Raw genomic sequence first — 22,713 nt, forward strand, 5'->3', positions numbered from 1 at the left:
ATCGATTCTGGTTACCAGACTAATGTTCCCTCGTGTAGAGCAAGCCTCAGATACTTCCCAGAGCTTTGAAATGAGAGGGGCACATACTTGCAGAGATCAAAACACTGAGCAGACAGTTCAGGACAAGCATTGTGAGATCCTGGTGCAAGCCAGTTCTGCTGACAAAACCCAGTCTACAGTGGCTCTATATCGACAGTAAAGGGAGGGGAAAAGAATAATAGTTTTTCGGCACTGAAACGGACCAACAAAAGTTGCAATTCAGTGTGTATGCACTGACTGCTTTGTTGCCAGAAGGCAGCCTTGGGTGGCAAAACTTTGTAGTGTGGACAAAGACTCTGACGGTGTCTTTCTACAGCCTTCCAACAATGCTTCTCTTTATTAACACAAAAGAGGGCTACGACACCACTTCTCCAACACAAATGGTGGGAAATTCATAATACTGGGGGAAAGGGGAAACTTGGAGTCAACCTGTTGTCAAATGCACAGTGTGAAGCAGATGAGAAAAAGAAGGAACATCTCGCATCTCTTTCAGGTATAGCTATCCTGTGTAGTACTTGCGACTCTCTGACAAATACCAACAAACATTTGCCAGAGAAGAGAAGTGAAACATTTTTTTGAAGTTGATGACAACAAGTAATAATATTGCCTGTGCTCTTTATGAAGGCAAAAAGCAGCAGAGATAATTTCTGTTTGCCTTTTAAGGTGAGAAACGCATACTTTTTTTTTTTACACTGGATGACTCTGGCAACTGACAGTTTTTAAAAGCTTGCCTGTATTACAGCCATTCATATTACACTAAATGACTGAGAAATACATAAATCTAAGGATATCTTTGTTTAATTCAAGAACTCCATCCCATTAGTTAAGGTCTGAGAAAGTCCACAATTTGCTTTCCCAGACCTCCAACAAGACCTTTCCAGCAAAACCAACAAAGAATATGGCTAACATATAAGAAGTGAAAAACAAGCAGAATTGTTTCAAAAACACTTTTTCAGTTTTTATCATCATACAGGGAAAAAAAAGATGAACTCTTTTTCTGTCCTTTCAAGATCACATTCAGGGTTCTCATTAGAAAAATTAGTTTGCCCACAGTGTTCACTGGATTTTTTTTTTTTTTAAACACACGCCTAACTTGTAATTAAATAGTACATCTGCAAGGTAGAATGTTACTTTAAGAACTATGAAAATTACATTCCATAAGTTGTATGCTTTTATAAATATAGCATTTATCTACTTCACTATTAACATAACTTTTTTCAATTAAGTAGCTTGGGAGGGTGCTGTTCATTTTTTAAAGAAAAGGGAATAAACTACCTATGGATGTTAACATTTAAAGAGGACTTTGAAGATCTATTTCACTGAGTAAATAGGACTTCTACAACGTATCTCCAGGCAGGTCTACAGTACACCTGCAAGTCAATCCTAGATTCACAATTCCAGCTACGACAATCATGTAGCTGGAATCAACTTATCTAGGATCGACTTATGTGGCCATCCTCACTGAGGGAGGTCAAAGGGAGAAACTCCCCCGTCAACTTCCCTTATCCCCTGCGATAATGAGGAGTTCAGGGGTTGACTGTAGAGCCCTGATAGATCAATTAATGTATCCCTACTATAAGCCCTAAATCAAACACTGGAAGATTGACCCTGACCAGTTGATGTTCAAGTGTAGATATACCCTCAGAAACTGTTTCCAAGCCTGTTAAAGATAAGACATAGTAATCTCACAAAAGGAGGGCAGCTTTGTTAGGGAATGTCAATTTCTTAGCGAATACTAACTAAACATGATAATTTTCCAGTTACTTATCACTAACTTCTCTCTCTCAGGATTGACTTCTCACCAGGGATTGTTTGCACGCAAGACTAAAGGGTTTTCTTCAGGCTGTTTTAGAGTTAAAGAGCAAAAAATATCTCAAAGACTTAATGCTGAAAAAGTGAATTTTATTCACTTCTCCAATAACTAAAAATGCCTAAAAAATGTTTTAAACAAATAAACCCACAAGATCCTTATCAATGCTTTCAAGTTATACATAAAAAATTGAATCTCTTAAGGAGGACTTTCTCAGAAAGCTACGACTGTGCAAAGATAGGAAAATAAGCTTGACATTAATTAGTGGTTTAGGGGTTAATTGTTCAATACAATACAGAGAGATTAGGTATACATTTCCATTATTTTTAATAGGAATACATATTCATCTCCTATGGAGCCCATTAGAAACAATGCTCCAAATATTTAGCTGCAAAAAAAGGACTCTAATTTAGTCCTATTTAGGGTCTATCTACTGCAAATGTACTTGTTTAATTTGTAATGTTCAGTGTAAAACAGGGATATGAACATAATATGATAGCCAGCATGTTCATAGAAGTTCTTGACCATGTAGAGACCTGAGTCAAAATGAATTAAACGTTCACTTTCAGCAAATAAATAGTAAAAAGCCAATGGACTACTGGCTCACTATTGTTCTGTCATATTTATCTGCTTTCAACTTCGAAAAGATGCAAATAAATACCAAAATAAGATTTAAAATACCATGGTAAATGTCTTGAAGGGATCCACCTCCGCAGTATTCCATGCAGATCCACAGCTTTTCACGGCTGTTTTTATAAAGTGAAAGGCAACTGTTAGTAGTTGAATGATCTAGACACAGTAGGTGCAATCGGTAATTATTAAGATTATTTCACAGAGTTATTCATCTAGTATGTTGTCCACATTCTTATACTCCAAGGAATTCTCTGATGTATCATAAAACCCAGATTTGCATTCTGCACATTTTAATACAGAGAGAACAGCCTAACAAATGTTAATTCTCACTTTGTATGAAACTCCTAGCATGTCACATTCACTGACAAATTACTCGGTTGATCAGCAGTGCAATATAATTGCCATAATCTTGAACTTTTCTCCAAAATAAAGTTCATTTAAAAATACAACTGTGGCATACAGTCTATCAGCCAAGCTAAAATTATTTGAACACACTAGCTCGTCATTTCAATGGTCAAAGAAGTGTTTCTCACAGATTCCATGCCTCCAGTTTTCAAAGAAGCACTTGATTTAAGGATTCAATAATACCTCTGACTAATGTCAATTTCAGGGACACCTTTGTCTTTGAAAATGTAACTCACTGAGCAATTTGGAGAAAAAAAAATCACCTAGAATGCTGTAGCTAGAATAAGAACCCAAATGTGGAAAGTGATGGTATACATTCCCACAGAGCCCACTGATGAACTCCAGAACTCTAGAGAAATGGCAAGAGTCACCCTTTTGAACAGTATTTAATGCGTGGGCCTCACCTCTTCTCTCTCAAGTATTTCATAGCTGTCACAATACAGCCACCAAACCTGACTATTACCAACAAATTGGATACAGAATTTTTACCAATCACAGATAACTAGCTATACTTTGGTCACAGATAGCAAGACCGTTAAACAAATACTGAGGCCCATAACTCTCTGGGTAAGTAACTAGCCTTTTTATTTCAAAAGTTATTACAATTTCAAATCTCCCACCAGCTTGGCGGGAAAGCAAAAATCCCAAATCGAGGATGTAATGTTGGAGGCATTGAATCATTCTGCACAGAGAAGGCTTCTGGCTAGCAAAGAGAGTGCAATATTAGTCACTATTTTAAAAGTTAACTAGACATCAAGGCACCAAATGAGAGGACTGAGCCATAAGGATGAAGGTGGTACTCTAAGGACAGGCCTCAGTTGAGGAAGAGCTACAGAAATGTACACAATAAGCAGAACTTACTTCAGATAGCTCCCAAAGTAGGCTACAATGTTGCAGTGCTTACATTCTTTAACCATATAGATTTCTTGCTGGATCAATGAAAAATCATCTCCTGAAAAGCAAAAGATGTCACAGTTATGCCAACAACACACATAAAAACACAGTTCTATTTGTAAATGAGGGAATCAGACACATGACCAAGAGCTTGAAATGGCCTGAAAACATGCACATATTTATGAAAGCCAAAGTGCACTTTGACAGCTGCTTGGAAACTTTGAGAGTTTCCAACACGTCAGCCTATTCAATATCCATGACGCCCTCCTTTTCGCCTTCCCATCATTTTCACATGCTTTGCGCGACACCAAAACATTTGTTAAAGCCCAGTTAAAAAAGAGATGGCCCAGCAGTCTAGAGCACTGGTTTTCAACAGGTGTGCCGTGACACATTGGTGTGAGCTGAGAACTGTCCAAGTGTGCCAGGAAATGTCATTTTCCCCTGGCCAGGGATCTTTGCAGAGCCGCTGCAAGGGGTGGAGGGGGGGTCAGTTGGTGACCCTATATCAGCTGGGCACAGGCAGCAAGGCTGCCTGGGTCCCAGCCAGCATGAGGTTTGTCAATTTCCCCTTGCGGGGGCTCTGTGACCAGCTTCTGCAGAAGGAAAACCCACAACCTTGCATCAGTGAGGAGAAATGCTAACTCCGCAGAAGCCTGTTCGTGCCAGCAGGCAGCTGAAATGCTGCTTCCTGGCCCAAATGGGCTGGTGGGGAGCCCACACCCCCATCCCTGCTGTGGCAAAGGGTTAAGGAGGCAGGGCAGGAGTCTGTGGGAGCCGGGATGCAGATTAAAAGCCCGTCCTAGCTCCAACTGGCTGTCAGAGAGGGGATACCTCCTCCCCCGCCCGCATCTCCCGAGTAATCGAGCACACCTCTCTAGTAAGACCACAACCATAATAAATGTAAGTAAACGGGATGTTTCTGAGCAATCCATGCAGATGAAAAAGAGGGTGTGCCTTGGAACGGTTTGTCTCCTCGCAGCGTGCCGTGTGACTGAAAGGCTGGGAACCGCTGGTCTAGAGGCAGCCTGCCATCTGGCCAATTAAGCCACTAGAGGAGTTCACTAACTAACTAGCAAACAATGGGCGTGATCTGCACAGTATTCACAGGGAAGTGATCACTTTTCAGCAGCTCCTCTGGCTACTTTTAGGGTGGCCAACTTTTCAATCACACCAACACTCCAGCCACTTCTGAGGCCCTGCTCAGCCGTTTGCCCCTCCCTCTGCCACTCGCCCTTCCTTGCTCTCATTCACTCACTCACTTTCACCTGCTGGGAGTGGAGTCCAGAAGGGGAGTGGGCTATGGGGCAGGGCCAGAAATGAGGAGTTCAGGGCAGGGGTTGGGGTATGGACTGGGGGGTGAGGGGATTTGGGTCCATCATGGAGTTCCAAGCTGGGGGTGGAGCTGGGGATGAGGAGATTGCGAGGAGGAGTTTCCAAGCTGAGGCAGGAGATTGGAGTGTGCGTGGAGGGATACAGGCTCTGGGCTGGAGGTGCTGGGGTAATGCCAGAAATGAGGGGGTCACAGTAAAGGAGGGGGCTCCAGGCAAGGGCAGAGGGTTGGAGTGCAGGCTCAGGGAGGGAGTTTGGGAGTTGGAGGGGGTTCTGAGGTGAGGCAGCAGGTTGGGATGTCAGATGAACTGCGGGCTCCACGCAGGGCTTATTTGGGGTGCCTTCGCAGAAGCAGTGACACATCCCTTGGGTCCTAGGTGTAGGGACAGCCAGATGTGCACTGCCTCTGCAGTTCCCACTGGCTGCAGTTCCTGACCAATGGGAGCTGCAGAACCAGCACAGGGGCAGTGCGTGGAGCCTGTCAGGCCACCCCTCTGCCTAGGACTCAAGCCAAACAGTGCCATTTCCAGAAGCTGCATGGAGCTAGGTAGAGAGCCTGTCAACCCTATCAACCAGACTCTGAATAGCCCACTCAGCAGAGCTGACTGGAGCCACCAGGGTCTCTTTTCAACCAGGCGTTCTGTTAAAAAAACCAGACCCCTGGCAAGCCTTACTACAATAGGGGTGGAACCCTCTGGCTCTGTAGGGGCAGTTCTAACTTCATTTGTGGGGACGGAGGGCGTATAATGCCAGCGATTCAAGAGCCCTGAAGGTGGAAGGAAGAGGTCCTCCCCAAAGAAGGTTCTTGAGACCAGCCCCAGGCCAGTGGAGGAAACCAACTGCCACAAAACCTATTTTTAAAAATATTCCCCTTTCAGTTAATTCTGCGGGACAGAGGACTGCAAGTACAGAGCACACAGTCACTGACAACCAAGACCACAGCCAGAGTCCAAAACTCCATCTCTTTGGTAGAGATGCATTTTAACAAGAAGGATCACAGTAAAATAGCACATCCCAAGCAATGTCTCTGTTGAACACATTCTAATTAAAAAAAACACATACACACACACACAACACTTATGATACTGTCTTTTTTCCTTGACATTTCTGCCATTGAAATATAGAACGATTCTAAAGAAAATGTGCCCTTTCATTTTCTTTAAAAAGTGTTTTTTCAGAAAAAGAACCAAAAGAAGTGTTTGCTTAATACTAGGTCATTCCAGTGAACAATAATTTTAAAACAAACATTCCCCTGCAGAATTCTGAACACAAACTTTGCATCACTAACACTTAGATCTTCAGTCAACAGGCACTCAACACTTCAATCCCATTGAAGGTCTGGGCTCAAGAACCCTGAAACTAAGTATAAGATCAGACAGGTTGGTTTGATTTTAGTGTCCAAGCTCCAATACTCAAAAGCTAAATTAGAAGCAAATGTATTTAAAAATCCAAAGTGTTAATAGCAAGACTGGAGGGAAAAGGCTAATTTACCACATGATTTCACAACATTCTTTTAAAATAATCCTGAAATACTGATCACATGTCCACATCATATATTCATTTCAGATGTTCTCTTTATATCAGAGGCATTCAAGACTTCAGTTCTTCCCTATGTGAGAACTGTACATTTACACTGTAATTAATCTTCAAAGATTTAGATAATTTATGTCAATGTTCACAATAAAGATATTATTGCTCTAGAGAAATTATAAATGCAAACGTGTTCAAAATTGAAAAGGTGAGTGAAACAGAAGCCAGATTTCAGAGATGTAATTACATAGGAAAATATTGTTTCTATATGAGTATTAACTGTTCCCCAGATATATGAGGAAGGTGAAAGCACATCTGGAACTGCAACTAGCAAGGAATGTGAAGGGTAACAAAGATTTCTACAGGCATGTTTCTACAGGCATATTAACAATAACAGGATGATCAGGGAGGTAACTTGGTGACAGGTGATGTGGGCAAAGTTGACGTACTCGATTTTTTTACCTCTGTCTTCACAGAGGAGGTCAGCTACCAGGCTACTGAACTAGGCACTGCAGTATGGGAAGGAATCCTAGGAATCCGTTTTGCAGCACTTAGAAGATGGGAAAGTGATCAGGAGTAGTCAACATGGATACACCATGGGCAAGTCATGCCTGACTAACCTGATTAGCCTCTCTGATGAGGTACCTGGCCCTGTAGACATGGGGGAGTCAATGGATGTGATAAACCTTGACTTCAGCAAAGCTTTTGATAGTCCTCACAATAATTTTGACCATAAATTAAGGGAGTACGGATTGGATAAATGGGCTGTAAGGTGGATAGAAAGCTAGCTAGATGGTCGGGCACAACCGACAGTGATCAATTGCTCAAGGTTTGGTTCGCAGTCAGTTTCAAGTGGAGTGCCCCAAGGATCAGTTCTAGGGCTGGTACTGTTCAACATCTTTATTGCTGACCCGGATGAGGGAATGGATTGCACCCTCAGCAAATTTGTGGATGACATTACACTTCGGAGACAAGTAGATGCAGGTGGAGGGTAGGGATAGGATCTAGAGCTACTTAGATAAATTGGAAGGTTGGGCTGAAAGAAATTGGATGAAGTTCAACAAGGACAAGTGTAGAGTCCTGCACTTGGGATGGAAGAATCCCAAGCACTGTTACAGTCTGGGGACTGACTGGCTAAGTAGCAGTGCAGCAGAAAAGGACCTGGGGATTACAGTAGATGAGAAGCTGGATATGAGTCAACAGTGTGCCCTTGTAGCCAAGAAGGCTAATAGCATATTGGGGTGCATTAGGAGGAGCATTTCCAGCAGATCTAGAGAAGATGTTATGTCCCTATATTCAGCACAGGTGAGGCCAGAACTGGAGAAGAGCTTTAAAGAGGATGCAGAGACGTTGTTCTCAGTAGTGATGGACAGCAGAACAAGGAACAATTGTCTCAAGATACAGAGGGGAAGGTGTAGGTTGGGTATTAGGAAAAAAATTCTCATGAGGAGGATAGGGAAGCACTGGAATGAACTACCTAGAGAGGTGGTGGAATCTCCATCCCCAGAGGTTTGTAAGTCCCAGCTTGACAAAGTCCTGGCTGGGATGCTTTAGATAGGGCTGATCCTACTTTAGGTGGGGGCCTGGATTTGATGACCTCCTAATGTCCATTCCAGCCCTAGGAGTCTATGATTCTATATTATGTAAACTTTTTGTACCTTACTGCAGTCTGAAATGTGGATACTAGAATTTAATAATACCAATTTGTCTCCTCTCCCCATCCCTTTTTCCAAACAAAACAAGCCCTATGGTTGAACTCTAGGCTACTCTGCTCACAGATGTTATTCAACAATAGCATAACTTGATATATGCAGGAAAGACCTGGTCAAGGCCCAGTTAAGTCAGTAAGAATCTTTCATTTACTTCAACATGGATTGTATCAAACTTAGATGGTTAGGCACCACCATCATTATGGTCACTTTTTTGCAACGGAAACCAGGAAAAATGGGCATAGGTGGGCTGGTAATGGTGCTCAAGGGAGAGAATGATTATAGGCCCAATTTTGGAATTAACATTTTAAATGCATATTCGGTAGCCTGATGCCTCTATGGCAACAGCTGCTTCTTTAAGTTATAAGACAAAACTACACTGAGATGGAATCAAGGCTGAGAGCCCATATCAGTAACAAGGATAAAATGCATTACAGGTATACTACTGTTATCCCATGGCCTAGCATTACAAATATGGGAAATAAACAATTAAAGTTACACTTAAAAGAACTGCATAGTTAAGGTACCCAAACAACCTTAACTCTGCCCCTGTAACATCATCATGGAACAACAATGATGATGATGAAGGAATGTGTACCCACAATTTAGACACAGCCAATTTTCTTTAGATATCAGTTTGTCTTTGGTGTCATACACACAGAGTTAAGGCTACAACAAACAACCGCAGCAAACATATCAACTTTGAGCAGGAAGGTTCTCTGGGCTTTTTAAGACACCACTAGAGATACTTCCTAACAACTGAGACAAGACACAGTATCCGCTAAAGAATGCAAGCAAATGGAAAGCTTAAAATATAACCAGCCAGTTCAAATAAGAGCTAGCCCCCAAAAAAGTGCTCTAGGAAACTACAGAGCCTGGACTCCCCTTTCCTCTATCCAACAGACTGAACCTAAGCAATACTTGGCAAATGTATTGAGTGAGGTTCACATGGATATTGATCAAATGAGCATTGACATGGCCAGTCACGTCACAGCAATCTGAAAGGCAGCTAGACAGCAATAGGACTACGTCTAAATAGCTAATAGTTTTGCTCAATAGTCTTGGAGAAAGCCATGCGAGGTGAAACAAGAAGCCGAGAAGGCTGTCTAAGAGCTGTCTGCATCAAGTAAAACCACACGGACTTTTGAATGCTGAATATATGGAGAAGGGCCTCTCTGGGGTGGACAAATGCAGCACAATGGACTCCTTGAAAGGTGGAAGTTGAAACATCACTTTGGAGAAGACTCTTAGAAGGGACCAAAGCCAAACATCTTGAGAGCCATTTTTTTTGTTTATATATTGCAAGCTAAATAAAAATAATAAAGCAGTTTCTATAAACCAGATGATCAAGTTCTGTACAGATTTTCTACTGTACAAGGGCGTTACCACATGATCATATTGAATGTTGGCATGAATTCACCGCCTAAGACTATTACTGTGAACAGGAATTTTGGGTTTGAAGCAGGTAAATTCACTACAGTTTCTAGAACAAATTTTCCATAAGAAACTGTTAAAATGCAAAGTCTCAGAGAGGTAGCAGTGTTAGTCTGTATCGTCACAAAATAAAAAAGCAGTTCTGTGTCATCTTGAAGATTAACATAATTTATTAAGTGATGAGCTTTTGTGGGACAGACCCACTTCTTCAGATCTGGAAAATCCTGACCAGATCTGAAGAAGCGGGTCTGTCCCACAAAAGCTCATAAATCATACTGTTCGTCTTTAAAGTGCTCCAGGACTGCCTTTTTTTTTTCCTCCTTAAAATGCATCCTGGAGCATTTCAAAAGTAATGTAATTTTTAAAGAAGGTCAACATCAAATCCAAAAGAGCACGTTTGAAGGAAGAAATCAAAACCATAAAGGCATCAACTTTTCCTAGATAATGTTTGCAATGCGTTTGCAATGCTGTTGCAGCCCTGATGGTGCCAAGGTATGAGAGATACAAGGTTGGTGAGGTCAATATCTTTTACTGAACCAACTTCTGCTGGTGAAAGAGAGAAGCTTTTTCTCTCTACAGAACTTTTCTTCAGGTAGTGGAGCTCCAAAGCTTATCTTTGGCACTGGCAGAAGTTGGTCCAATAAAAGATATTACCTCACCCACCTGTCTCTATAGATAACAATATTTCTCCAGCTGTTTGTATCACATCAAGCCAAATCCCTATTAACAATAATCTCCCCACTTCAGAGGAGCTTTCATTTGAAAAATTTCATTGTACTCTAAAATGGAGTATTTCACGAATCATTAAATATTGTCTCTTCATGAATGGAAACTTGAATACATGGCACTTTTATTTCAAAGAGATGACCACACAAGATCCCAGCTCTAAACATCTCAGCTGCCCTCACAGAGGCCTGGCCTAGCAAAGGTTTTAGGAGGGATCCAAAGGAGGAGGTAGGAGGTGCTTGCTGGATGCTGCCAGACCTTGTCCTGAGCGCAGTGGAAAGAGAGAAAGGAAGTATGAAGAATGGAGCAGTAGGGAAAGAAACCTGGCTGGAGTACATAGAGGGCAAAGAGAAGTCAGATACATAGACGAGAGAAGAGTTAAGTAGAGAGGGGGTAGGAGGGAAAACTTCAAAGGAATAAGGGAATTAATGCAGAAGTTTAAGGCAGGCAGAAAATTAGCAATATGGCATAACAATAATACTTGCTCTTAACAGTTCATGTGGAAGAAGACAGCAAGTGAAAATAAGAACCTGATTTGAAGCTAAGCACCTGGTGACAACATAACCCTTGCAAAACAATTTACTTCTGGTTTAGTCATCAGAGGCATTTTCGTGCTGAACAACATGGAATCGGAAAAATGTGCTTTCGTCTACTCATGTGTTTGCAATTATAGGTCTCCCTTCATGCCGAGCAAAAAGCCAGTTTGGGGAGTTGCTGCAAATCATTTATGCAGCATGGTGACTCAGTGCAGCTTGCTAACATTATGTAATTGTATCTGCACAGCTAAACATACAGAATGCAGAATAGACGCAGTCACAACATAAAGTCTTTTTCACACTTCAAAACTGCTGGTTGAACCTGCTCCATTTGGCTCAACAATCTGCTCTTTTCCCTGCCAACTGTGCTACAGAACAGACTGTTTAAGTCTGTGACCACTCTACCTTGTGCTGCAATCCCATCCAGAATTCACAAACTAAGCAAATTAGGACCTGGCAGTTTAAGTCAGATCAGTGTTTGGATGAGAGATCACCAAGAAACACTAAGGTCCATTCACACTAGAGAATGGTTCCATTCACAATTAAAAGGCTAGAATTAGCCCAACTAGCCAGTATTAGTTCCCACCAGCCGCCCTAGATCAGATCCACCCCAGATCCACAAACACAGAGTGCTACCTCCCTGGGGTAGGGGCATAATGTCTATGGTAAACAGAGCACATTTGCTCTTTATCACAGTTTTCTTTGTTCAGTTGCATTGCTATAAATCTTACCCTCTTGTGTAAAGAGCCACAAATGCACTTTGAGAAGCCAGGGATACACCCGCGCCCTGGTAGCCCCCACTGAAGTGACTCTGGGTCACACTGTTTCAGAGCTGCCCCACGGGACAAATGGACAGCTATTGTTTTAAGAAAAGAGTACTTGCACAATCTCATTGCTGCATCCTGAGGTTCGAGTAAGTGTGGTAAGAGGGAAATACAGGTTGAACCTCTCTAATTCAGCACTCTCGGGATCTGAGCAGTGCTGACTCTAACCCAGTGCTGACCAGAGAATTTGCCAGACCATCGGAGGTCAATATTGTCTAGCAGCATTACCAGCACTTTCACTGATTATTGGACTCTAAGACGACACTGAGGAGTAAATTACAGGTAAATAACAGCACAGAACTCTGAAAGCCAGGACTGGTGGCTGGAAACAAACTTTATGGGATAATGGGAAACTTGGCCACATCCATGAGAAGTGGTCACCCAGCTAACCACACTCATTCCACATTACAGATGTTGCTGGACGAGAGAGTTCCAGATAAGAGAGGTTCAACCTGTAGAAAAAATTCATGGAGGACAGATCCATTAGGGCCCTTAGCCACGATGGCATCATTAGGCTCTGTTTGCCAGAGGCGGGGAATGGGAGACAGAGGACATGGTGTCCCGAGCCTCTGGAGCATCTGGCATTGACAACTGTTAGAGGACAGGGTACCAGGCTGGATGGATCTTGGGTATGGCCAAGTATGGCTGTTATGTCGCTGGCAGAGGGCTAACACCTTCAGAACAGAAGCTGCTACACACAAACATGCTGCACTACACTCATGGAGCAAATAACGTTACCCATTTTGCCACAAGACTTTAATGTAGCTGGGACTCCAACGGTGCTAGAAGAAGTGGCATTTGCAGACTCTTCCCTTTCCAAAACCATTATGACAGCATCAAACTAAAGGCAGTGAAATTCAAGTGAGCAGACTCCACTAGTTATAGCCATTAAGGACCTCTCTGGTGGTTTATCAGTACAGGGGTCCCCTGGCTAAATTCCAATGCAGGAAACAACCAATGACTCAAACTGTGCCATTTTCAAGTGTTTACGTTTCAACAAATGAGAGCTGCCAGAACAAGCAAGAAACTTATCATGTGATCATAAGTGTTATAATAATTCCTCTCCACATGCAAACTACAGCAAAGCAGCCCATGGTATAATAGCCAGACCTCACCAGGCCCCTACAGAAACTGACAACAATCGCCACATTCCCTCCAATATTAGGAAAAGAAATTCCAACCCGGTGTGTGAATCCCGTCAAGGGTCTGATCTCTGCTGATGACCGCTGTAGGTTTCCCAGTTCAGATTTTTATTGTAAATGGAATAAAGTGCTTTGAAGCCTTCCCCTTGGAAATATGCCCAAATACCCTCGGATATCTTTAGGGCACAACTACAGTGCCCCAGTGTGTCATTCCTGGCAGAAGAAAGGACCCTAGATGTTTCTAGGGGGAGATGCAAGTCCCTCTTTTATGCCCTGCTCTGCAGTCACACAGCTGTGGCAGTTGGCAGGGACAGGGTTGCAGCTCTTTGTCCTCAGCGCTAGGCTGAGGCCGCCACGTTGCCGCACACCTTGCCAGGAGGCTGCTGAAGGGTGGCTGTGAAAATGGGATCACTGGAAGGAATTGTATGAGGCAGTCAGTTTGGACAGAGTCCCTGAATGCTCTCAAGGAAGCATCAGCAGGTGGGAAGCTCTGTGAGTGTCACACAGCAGTGCCAGGGTGCATTCTCCTCAGACCACAGTGGACACTCAGCAGCTCACAGTGCTCAGCTTGGGACTCCATGTCAAAATATTACAGGGGTTGAGGTCAATTTGTCTCACTTCAAAACACTGGATCCCATTACTTCCCTCCCTCCTCCACATGCATACAGGCCCCTGACCCTTACACACCCATGGAACAGTGGACACTCCCCCATCTGCTTTCTTCCCCAAGTCTCTGGCCGTATGCCACTGTGGCCTTCCCTTCTCTTTCCCGAACTGTCTCATCCCCAACTTTCCTCCAGTCCACATCTGGGGGTTCCCAGTTTCATCCTGTTCTCAACCACTGTCAGCTGTCTGTGAAGGGTGTGTTTGGCCCCTGCGACCTTCTACTGGCCCTGCAGTTCTACTATCCTCCACTATGCGGCAAACTGAGGGGAAAAGAGCAGCAAAGGTGGGCTGTCCAACCTTACCTAAAGGAAACAATCCTGCAAGGGCGAAAGATGCTAGCAACAGCCAATCAGGCCCTGCCAGCCTATTTTAAAGGAGTTGCCTGGCCTTAGGAGGTCTGTTCCCACCTGGGATGAGGGCGGTGACCACGGATACTCCTCTCTGGTCAAAGGAAGATGAGGGACAACGAGAGTTTGTTTTCTGGCTGTGTTTTGCATAGCTGGGTTTGCAGGGAGATAACAAAAGAAACTGAGGTAATGGTGAACCTACAGAGTCGTGGTAGGTAGAGGTTCAGGGAAGATGCAGCAATGAATTGACTCATCCACTATATGATTATTGTTTTAGTGCCCTTGGGCTGAAGCAGGCATTACTAGTGGGCCCTGGCTTCCCTCCAGGCCACACAAAGTGGCATAAATCCACAGAAGGGGATGGAGCCTAAAAAAAAAAGCTGAATTTAAGTGGCCCAGAGCCAGGGCTGAAGACCCTAGTGAGTGTGAAGAGACTGCTGACTGAGTATTCAAAATCCCGGAAGGGTGTCAGTCAGTTTTTGTGACTTGGCTGGAGGTCTGTGCCACTGAAGACCCACCATTGTCAATCAGTAGCTTGCAGAGAGCATCAGCATGAGAGGATGACTCAATACCACTTCCAACTGCAAAGAGGCATTCAAGAGATGAATGCCCTTTCAGAGTCAGTAGGTTAAAGCTCAGAATGGAAAACATAACCCAGACCTGTAGCTCTCTGACACAGTTAATAGAAGAGTTAATTACCAGCACATCATAGAGAGATGCAAAATATGCAATAATCAAAACTAATAAATGCCACCAGATACCAAGAAATATGCTTCACAGCACCTGGTATTTTTATTGCATTAATTTAAATGCAATTAATTTACGTGCACTACTGCATGCCTTTGCATCGTAATCAGCAATTAAAAACACCATGTTGCCTCTGTTTTGCCTTCTCTATATTCTGAAGACAGGTTTCTTTTTTTTGTTTTTGTTAAAAGCTGTTTGAATTTGGTGCCCATGAAACTGAAGGTTAGCATCACAGGGATTACAGCCAGAAGGGAGCACGAGATCACATAGGCTAACCTCCTGTATCTCACAGAATGCCCACCACACCCAGTGCCCCAAAGTAAACCCAACAAATAAAATGAGACTGAAGTATTACAGCCCACAGGAGACTAGACCATGTGCCAGAGGCAGAAAATGGGAAGGACCGACAGGGTTCAGTGCTTCTGGCCCCCATAAAGGCAAGGAAATTAAAACACGCAGATAATCCTGGCAAGTGACCCGCACCCACAAGGAGCAGATAACGTGGAAAAAAAAACTATCAAATCACTGCCAATCTGACCCAGGGAGAACTCCTTCCTAACGTCACATGTCATGGTCACTTACACCCCCACCTAGGCAAGAAAGAAGGAGCCAGTCAAGCCTCTAAAAGAGAGAATGCCCAATGCCAGTTCACAGCACTAGTCCACCCCGTCTTTTGAACGCTCTCCAACCGTATGTATAAATTTGCTTATGCTACACCCTACTCTAATATGCAGTCTCTCTCAAACCTACTCCACTGTGCCCCTAAAACTGCCCTGTAACACCCTATTCAAATTCTCAGTATCTCGTAAGTAAAGAATGATCTATCATCTCAAACTGCACAGTGGTTTTGTTTAATGAAATGATATCTACCAGGGTTAGAATGGGACCAGACTAATTTCACTCAAGTTCAGAGTCAGCATTTGAAGCCAGGTGTCAGAACTGAAAGGCTACAGGGACAACACATTACTTAACAGCTCCTGAAGTTTTGTTTGTTTGTTTTTTTTAAAAAAAATGGTCACACACTAAGAACCAGATTTTCAAGTCCAGCCAGGCTGTCCTCAGCACAAGGTAGAGATGGAGAGTAGTATCCCTGTAAGTTTTTCTAAATTTTGTTTTGTGCCCCCAAATTGTGTGGATGTGCACCACAAAACAAAACAAAACAAAAACCAGCCACATGCTGGAGGCTGTGGGCACTCTGCTAATCAGCTGGGTGGCACCCTAATCTCTCCTGGACAGCCACAAAACCACTCATGTTACAGGGAATACTGGTGGAAAGTCAAAGGTAACAGCCATTTTCATACTCCTCCAGTCCTGGGGGGTCTATGTTAAAGCAAAGCAGTCACAGGGTTGCTCCTACTTACACCACGTGGTAATGGCCCCCTAAGGGCACTACACAACCACACTGCCAGAGTTTACAATAGTCATTGCAACAAAATCTCCCCAATCACTTTCAATCCCAATGTATTCCTGACTAACACAGCTTTCCAGCTCCTACTTACAGCACAATGGGCCAAAGAGGCCAGAACACTGGTGGAGGATCTGGCTGTAATAATTCAACAGATGTGATCAAATATTTCAAATGCAAGTGACTTTGCAATGTGAATCACAAAGCGCAGAAACGAACACTGTGAACAAAACACCTTGTGAATTTATGACAACCAACACCACGCACAGAGACACATTTGTTATGGCTTCAAAATTACCAATCTTCCAACTTAAGATCTGTCAGCAGTCCAACTTCAAGTACAATAACTAGCTTCTGCTGCTCTGAACAGAATGTTTCTACAAGAAAAATAAAGACAGCAGTCCAATTCTCTCTGAACCAAATGAAAACCAGCAACCAGACATTTCAGTACATTTATAAAGGGGTTTAGTATTACAAACACAAGTCAAATATTTCCAGTGTTTTATTTAATGGCACAGAAGTATTTGCAATGTAGATTCCCATTAATTTCAAATGTAATTTTTATTTTATTTTGCAGAAGAAAAGACTCTGCAGAGGAGAACAGCAATGACAAATAATCATCATTCTGTATCTGCTATTTTGTATCTGCTATTTTATCAGCTCATCTGCTAATTCTATATAAGGAAGTGGCTTTTGTGTTTCACCTACTTCTGGCTTCTACGCTTTTCTCTTGAAAATACGGAGTACAGTCAGAATTAGTTTCTGAAACAGAGCTGGACCTTCAGTTATCTGAAGCATCGAAACTGGGTGCACACTGGGAAACGTCACTAGCATGGCCATAATGTTTCTGGCTGAACACTCTCCAAAGTCTATGCCAAAAGAAGCGAAAAATACCATCTAGTCTGATTTTATTAGCACTGTATAAGCAACAGAGGTAGCTAAGCTAGCACATGCACAGAAGTTCATGCAGATTCAGGACTGAAGGCTTCTAAATTGGGGGGGGTTCTTTGTTTAGAGGAAGGGGGACAAGCAGGTGGAAGAAGAGATTTTGCAACCTTGATTTTACTTAAATTTCTTTTGTCTACTGATCCAGTTACTGCCATTAGATGAGTAATGGGAACAAAACAAACTGTTCCCACCCCAAAATTGATCAGTTACTTTCTCTGGGTTGTCTTCTCCATGGTTCCCATGCAACAGTGGGAATTTTTCATCCACCACCTGATCTTGGGCAGCTCTCTGTTACATGAGATACACAAAGTCAGACTTGATTATCACAGTGGTCCCCTTCTGGCCTTGAAGTCTATGAATATGTGAATCTCCTGCCCCATCATTCTTTGTTTTCCTCATTTGTTTCCTTCCCTTCCTCTGAAGTCCCCTGTTATGGTGACCATCCCTTTCAACTGAAAAGGACTGTACTGTATGTAACTCAAAGTTAGCCAAGGTCCTTCATTTCTCTAATGACAGCAACAGCCAGAATTTTTAACAGCATATTCTCAGTTTCCTCTCTAGCTGTGTCCCCCAGTCTAAATACAAAGCTTTAGCCCCTACTTTGAACACAAAATGTTCCATTCTCTCTGATAAGCAAATGCCTTCAATACTGTACTTAAGATTGTGTATTTGCTACACTCTGAGTTTGAGTTAAAAGGAGTTGTATTCTCTGTAAGAGCTCCAAGATCAACTGGAAGAGTTTCTGGTATTGATCTCATGCCAGGGCTGACAGTACTACTGTCTGGCTACTGTTTTATCTGAGGCACTCCAATATACTGACAACAGCCATTCAAAATGTTCAAAATAAGTACAAACCTTATACAAATATAAAACCTCCCCAGCGCCAACACACCAATATTTTACAAGATGGGAGTGATAAGTTGAGTCAGCCATGTCTACCTGCAAGGTGTGGGCTGCTGCATTTGAAACAGACTGCCTCACTGAGGCCATGTGAACAGACTCTCCGCAGAATAAAGGAAGACTGTAATCCAGCCTTTAAAATAATATCTCCACAAGGCCTTTGCCAGCAGTCTGTGCATGCACCGCCTAAGAAGGCACGTGGGCTGGCAATGGTTTGTAGTTATCTAAAGGCTTGTCTATATGGCCACTTTACAGTGCTGTAACTTTCTTACTCCGGGGGCGTGAGAAAACACACAAATCCCAAGGGCAGTAAGTTACAGAGCTGTAAAGACCCAGGGTAAACAGGCTCCCAGGACAGTCACCTACTCCTCTCATGCAGGTGGTTTACCTAGAATGCTGGGAGAGCTCTCTCCCAGGGCTGGCGGAGTGACTGCACTGCCATAGTAAAGCCAAAAAGACGCCAAAAGAAGTCACTTGCCTGAGGCAAGTCAGGCTAGCATCACGGAGAAATTCACAAGGTTGTAACCATCACTGCTAAGTACAGGAGTTCTAAGCAGCAGTGAAATTGGTCACATGCTTGTATGTTTCACGATGCTACTCACAGTGAGGGAGCACAGATAGAAACAATCCTTGGCTTCTGAAGGTTCTTTCCCTCCTCCCAAAACCTTCCTCTAGCACAGCGGTTCTCCAAGATTTTGGCCTGTGGCCTATCCCACTCAACATAAACCATTCCATGGACCTCCAGCCAACCACCCATTACTACAAGGGGCATTTGACTTACCTCTAAATATCTTAAACACTAAAGTGTTCATATCAGGTACTGGAGCACAGAAATATAAATATGCAGCTATAACGTAAGGGGGTGTGTATATTTAGATCCTATTGTGTCTATCATGTAAGTTTACCAAATTTCGTCGTAATGTTCATTTATGTTAAAAACCAAAGATTTCAACATTGCCTTTATTTATGGTGGGGGCAGGGAATCTTTTTGGGTCAGGGGTCACTGACCCTCAGAAAAATCACTTGGGGGTCACATAGAAGAGAAGCAAAAAAACTGCAACAAAACCCCAACCTTCACTGATGTGGACCCCGGAACGAGAAACCTCACTTCCCCCGTGCTTCAGCCTCATGGAGGCAGGACCGAAGTTCAGGGCTTCCCACAGGCTACACTCACTCTTGTGAGGTCCCAGGGCTAGTAGATTTTGTGTGCCCCCCCAGACTCTGGGATGGAGCCAACATGAGGGGTTCGGTGCATACGGAACGCTGCTAAGGAGCGGGATGGGAGTGCAAGGTATGGACACGAGGTAGGGTAGAGGAGGTGGTGAGGGCAGGTGATCTGGACAGGAGGTAGAGCATGGAGTCTGCCTGGAGATTGGGTTCAGGTATGGGCAAAGTCTGGGAGGAAGGTGAGTGCAGGAAAGCACTGAAAGTGGGGGGAGGGTCTGGGTAGAAGGAGCCTGAGGGGGGGTCTGGGAGGGAAGGGGAGTGCACAAGAGGGGTGAGGGGTCTCGGCAGGAGGAGGTGGGAGGTGCTTGGCTCAGCACTCCTAGCTTCTGCCCCCACCACATCCATTGGCCACAATTCCAACCAATGGGAGCTGCAGGGGAAGCCTCCCACAAGCAGATTCTGGGTGCTGCTGCCCCCCCACCTGGGAGGTGGCAGCAAGTGGAGCCACTTCCTCCCCCTGCAAGCCCAAACCAGCCCAGGAGGCTTGTGGCTTCCCCTGCCTCACTCCTGCAGCAGGGAGCTGGCACGCCAACCTCATGGTGGGTTGGGAGGGGAGGACTGGAGTCCCAGCGCAGACGCCCAGCTGTAGGGAGGGGTGTGAGCCCCGAGCCTGCGGCCCATCTGAAAGGCAGTCATGCGCTGGACTGCAGTTTGAGAACCACTGCTCTAACAGCAGAGGAGTAAGTCCCTGCCTTTGCTCACAGCCTTCCCAGCAGCACATAAAAACTTACTGGCATCTGGTCTATTTCATCTGGATCAGGAGCAGGAACCTTAGGACTCATGGGACCCAGTTTTATTACATTCACAGTTGGCTGAATCCCCTCCACTCTTCTCCGCAAGAAAAAACACTGCCCCGCCCTATGTTTGGGCCAAAGCAAAGCAGGGGTATGAGCGCTTGGACATTTAACTCCCCCACTGCAGGCTGGCAGCATCTGGTGGGGCTCATCTGCCAATCCACAGGTCTTGCATCTGACAGCAGAACTTGCTCTCTGCCCTAAGTGCTGAGGCCTCCCGCTGAGGTTAACTGGCTACAATATGTCAGCTGAGGGTATGGGAAGAAAGATCTGGTGCCTCATAATGCATTATATAAAATAAAACATGGGTGGAAAGGGCTTAACCAGAGTCTATGTATAAACTCACATCAACTCCATTTTCCTCTCCTTTCAACATCACGTAGTTAGAAAGAGCCGTAGCTGCATTTTACACGTGTAAACAATAACTTCCTACTTTGCCAATGAACAATTGCTAGTAGCTGCACATAATCAGAGGCCCCAGCTGAGATCAAGGCTCCATTGTGCTGGGTACTGCACAGACACACAGAATGAGACTGCCCCTATGTCAGAGAGCTTTGGTCTGAACAGACAAAGCAGAAAGAGATGAGAGGACAAGAAGCATAGAAAGGTGAAGCGACTTGTCCAAGGTGACATAGCAAGACAAGCAAAACTAGGGAAAGGCTCCAGGACTCCTGGGTCCAGGATACTCTCTCTCCAGTTTCTAAGAAGGCAATTTGCTCCAGTTTGGGATAAATGGGTTCAGAGGCTATTAGAAAGAACAAAGGTGCTTATGTAACATGCTGCAGGGGCTGAGTCAGAGCCACAGACATTGAAACAGGGAATTCTAATCATCCAAGCCTAGATAAACATGCATTGGCTGCACATGGAGAAGACTCAGTTTTAAAGGTTAGAAGGGACATGAGAATAGCCATACTGGGTTAGACCACCAGTCCATCTGTCCCAGTATCCTGTCTGCTGACAGAGCCCAATGCCAGGTGACACAGAGGGAATGAACAGAACAGGTGACCATGAAGTGATCCATCAGGGTGGACTGATTTACACAAAAGCCCCCCAAAAATCACTGATTTAAATCAAGATACCAAGACTGACTGCATTTAGAGTAAGTCCTGCTGAATTCAATGGCACTTCTATTTTAGAAAAACCAAGTATAAAATGGGATTCCCTAGGAAAAGCTGAGTTATGCTGAAGTAAAATAGGAAACAGACATACAGCAACACCAATCTGTGGCCATGATGTTCCCAAATATGGGCAATGCCTTATGTAAAATAAGAAAATGACAGTGGCAACTGGCAACTGTAGATTTCTCCTAATGCAGTTTTCTGTACTGTACACTTGAACAAGAGATTCTAAACTTAGTTAATTCATTAAATAAGGCATAAGGATTAGCTAAGCTAAACTTTTTTTTTCTAGTAACATCCAGCACAGAAAACAGCTTGGGAATTAATTGTCAAATCACACTTATACTAAAAGGCATTGAGAGTCTTGAAGAATGATACATTTCAAGTGAACTATTTATGTTACTAACAGCTGATTCACTCAGCCATATCCACATCTTATGCGCACCATTTTCTCCCAATAAGGAGTTCTCATTATGATGTTTCACCTTTACAACTAGGCCTTGCATCACCTTCTTGCACTGATTACACTCATCATGTTTTCCTTTACCCAGGGAATGAATTTCTTCAAAATATTCCCAGCTAGGGTCTCTCTTACACTCAGGAGACACGACAGGTTTTCTGTGACAAAAGTGCAGGGAAATACAGAACGTTGTGTGTGTGCAGAATGATTTCCTCACTTTTTCCAGTTCACTCCAATATTCCTTTCTATACTGCCTCTTCCCCCCTATATATTACCGACTTTAAGACAATGTCTTAACTAACTCCTCTGCTTTGCTTGACCAAGATCCACCACCACGTAAGCACAGAACAAAAGCAACCCTATCCAGCTTGTCTCTATTTGTACATGCTACTTTTTAGTCTGCTGAGAAACAGAAATTGAAATCCAAGAACATTCAAGAAGCAAGAGCTAGTAGTTAGGCAGGACAGGGTAGAGCCATAAACTCATTTTTCTGAGACTAAGTGCATGGGTGGCATATTTGTGATGAGATGTAACTATAGCTGTTATTTTTGAATGAGAAATTTAGTATCTTATTGATGATTATAAAAATATCAAAAAAACTGACTTTTTTTTCATTTTTTAAAATCAGTTGTTATCCACCCTGCAATCCATACCAGCCCTCCATTCCTAGCTTCTAGCAAACAGAGGCTACGGACACCCTCTCTATCCATCTTGGCTAATAGCCATTGATGGATCTTGCCTCCATGACCTTGATGAGGTTTTTTGTTTTTGTTTTTGTTTTTTTAAAAACAAAAAAACAAAAAAAACCCACCCTGTATTAATCTTGGTCTTCACAACATCCTCTGGCAGGGAGTTCTGCAGGTTGACTGTGCATTGTGTGAAGAAATTACACTCTGCCCATCTAGCTTGACCTCCAAGAAGGCCTTACTGATTCTTAAACTGAGCTCTGTAGACAACAAATATATTTTAATTTTTAGGCATCCATTGCTCACAACTTTAATCTGCTTTAAAGATTGAAAAAAATCCAAGAAACAGAAAACAATCATAGAATCACAGATTGCTAGAGCTAGAAGGGACCTCAAGAGGTCAT

The 22,713-nt window shown here is 43.5% G+C and overlaps 1 protein-coding gene across 1 annotated transcript in view; it reads right to left on the bottom strand.

Moving 5' to 3' along the window:
- Nucleotides 1–22,713, bottom strand: part of MAP4K5 (mitogen-activated protein kinase kinase kinase kinase 5) — an 87,258-nt gene that overhangs the window by 36,689 nt on the left and 27,856 nt on the right. The window contains exons 4-5 of the mRNA XM_074996186.1: nt 3,749–3,839; nt 2,531–2,595 (exon numbers count right to left, since the gene is read on the bottom strand). Coding sequence (XP_074852287.1) covers nt 2,531–2,595; nt 3,749–3,839 — 156 coding nt within the window. The remainder of the gene's footprint in view (nt 1–2,530; nt 2,596–3,748; nt 3,840–22,713) is intronic.

This window comes from Carettochelys insculpta, chromosome 6, assembly GCF_033958435.1.
Source record: "Carettochelys insculpta isolate YL-2023 chromosome 6, ASM3395843v1, whole genome shotgun sequence".
Classification (NCBI taxonomy): domain Eukaryota; kingdom Metazoa; phylum Chordata; order Testudines; family Carettochelyidae; genus Carettochelys; species Carettochelys insculpta.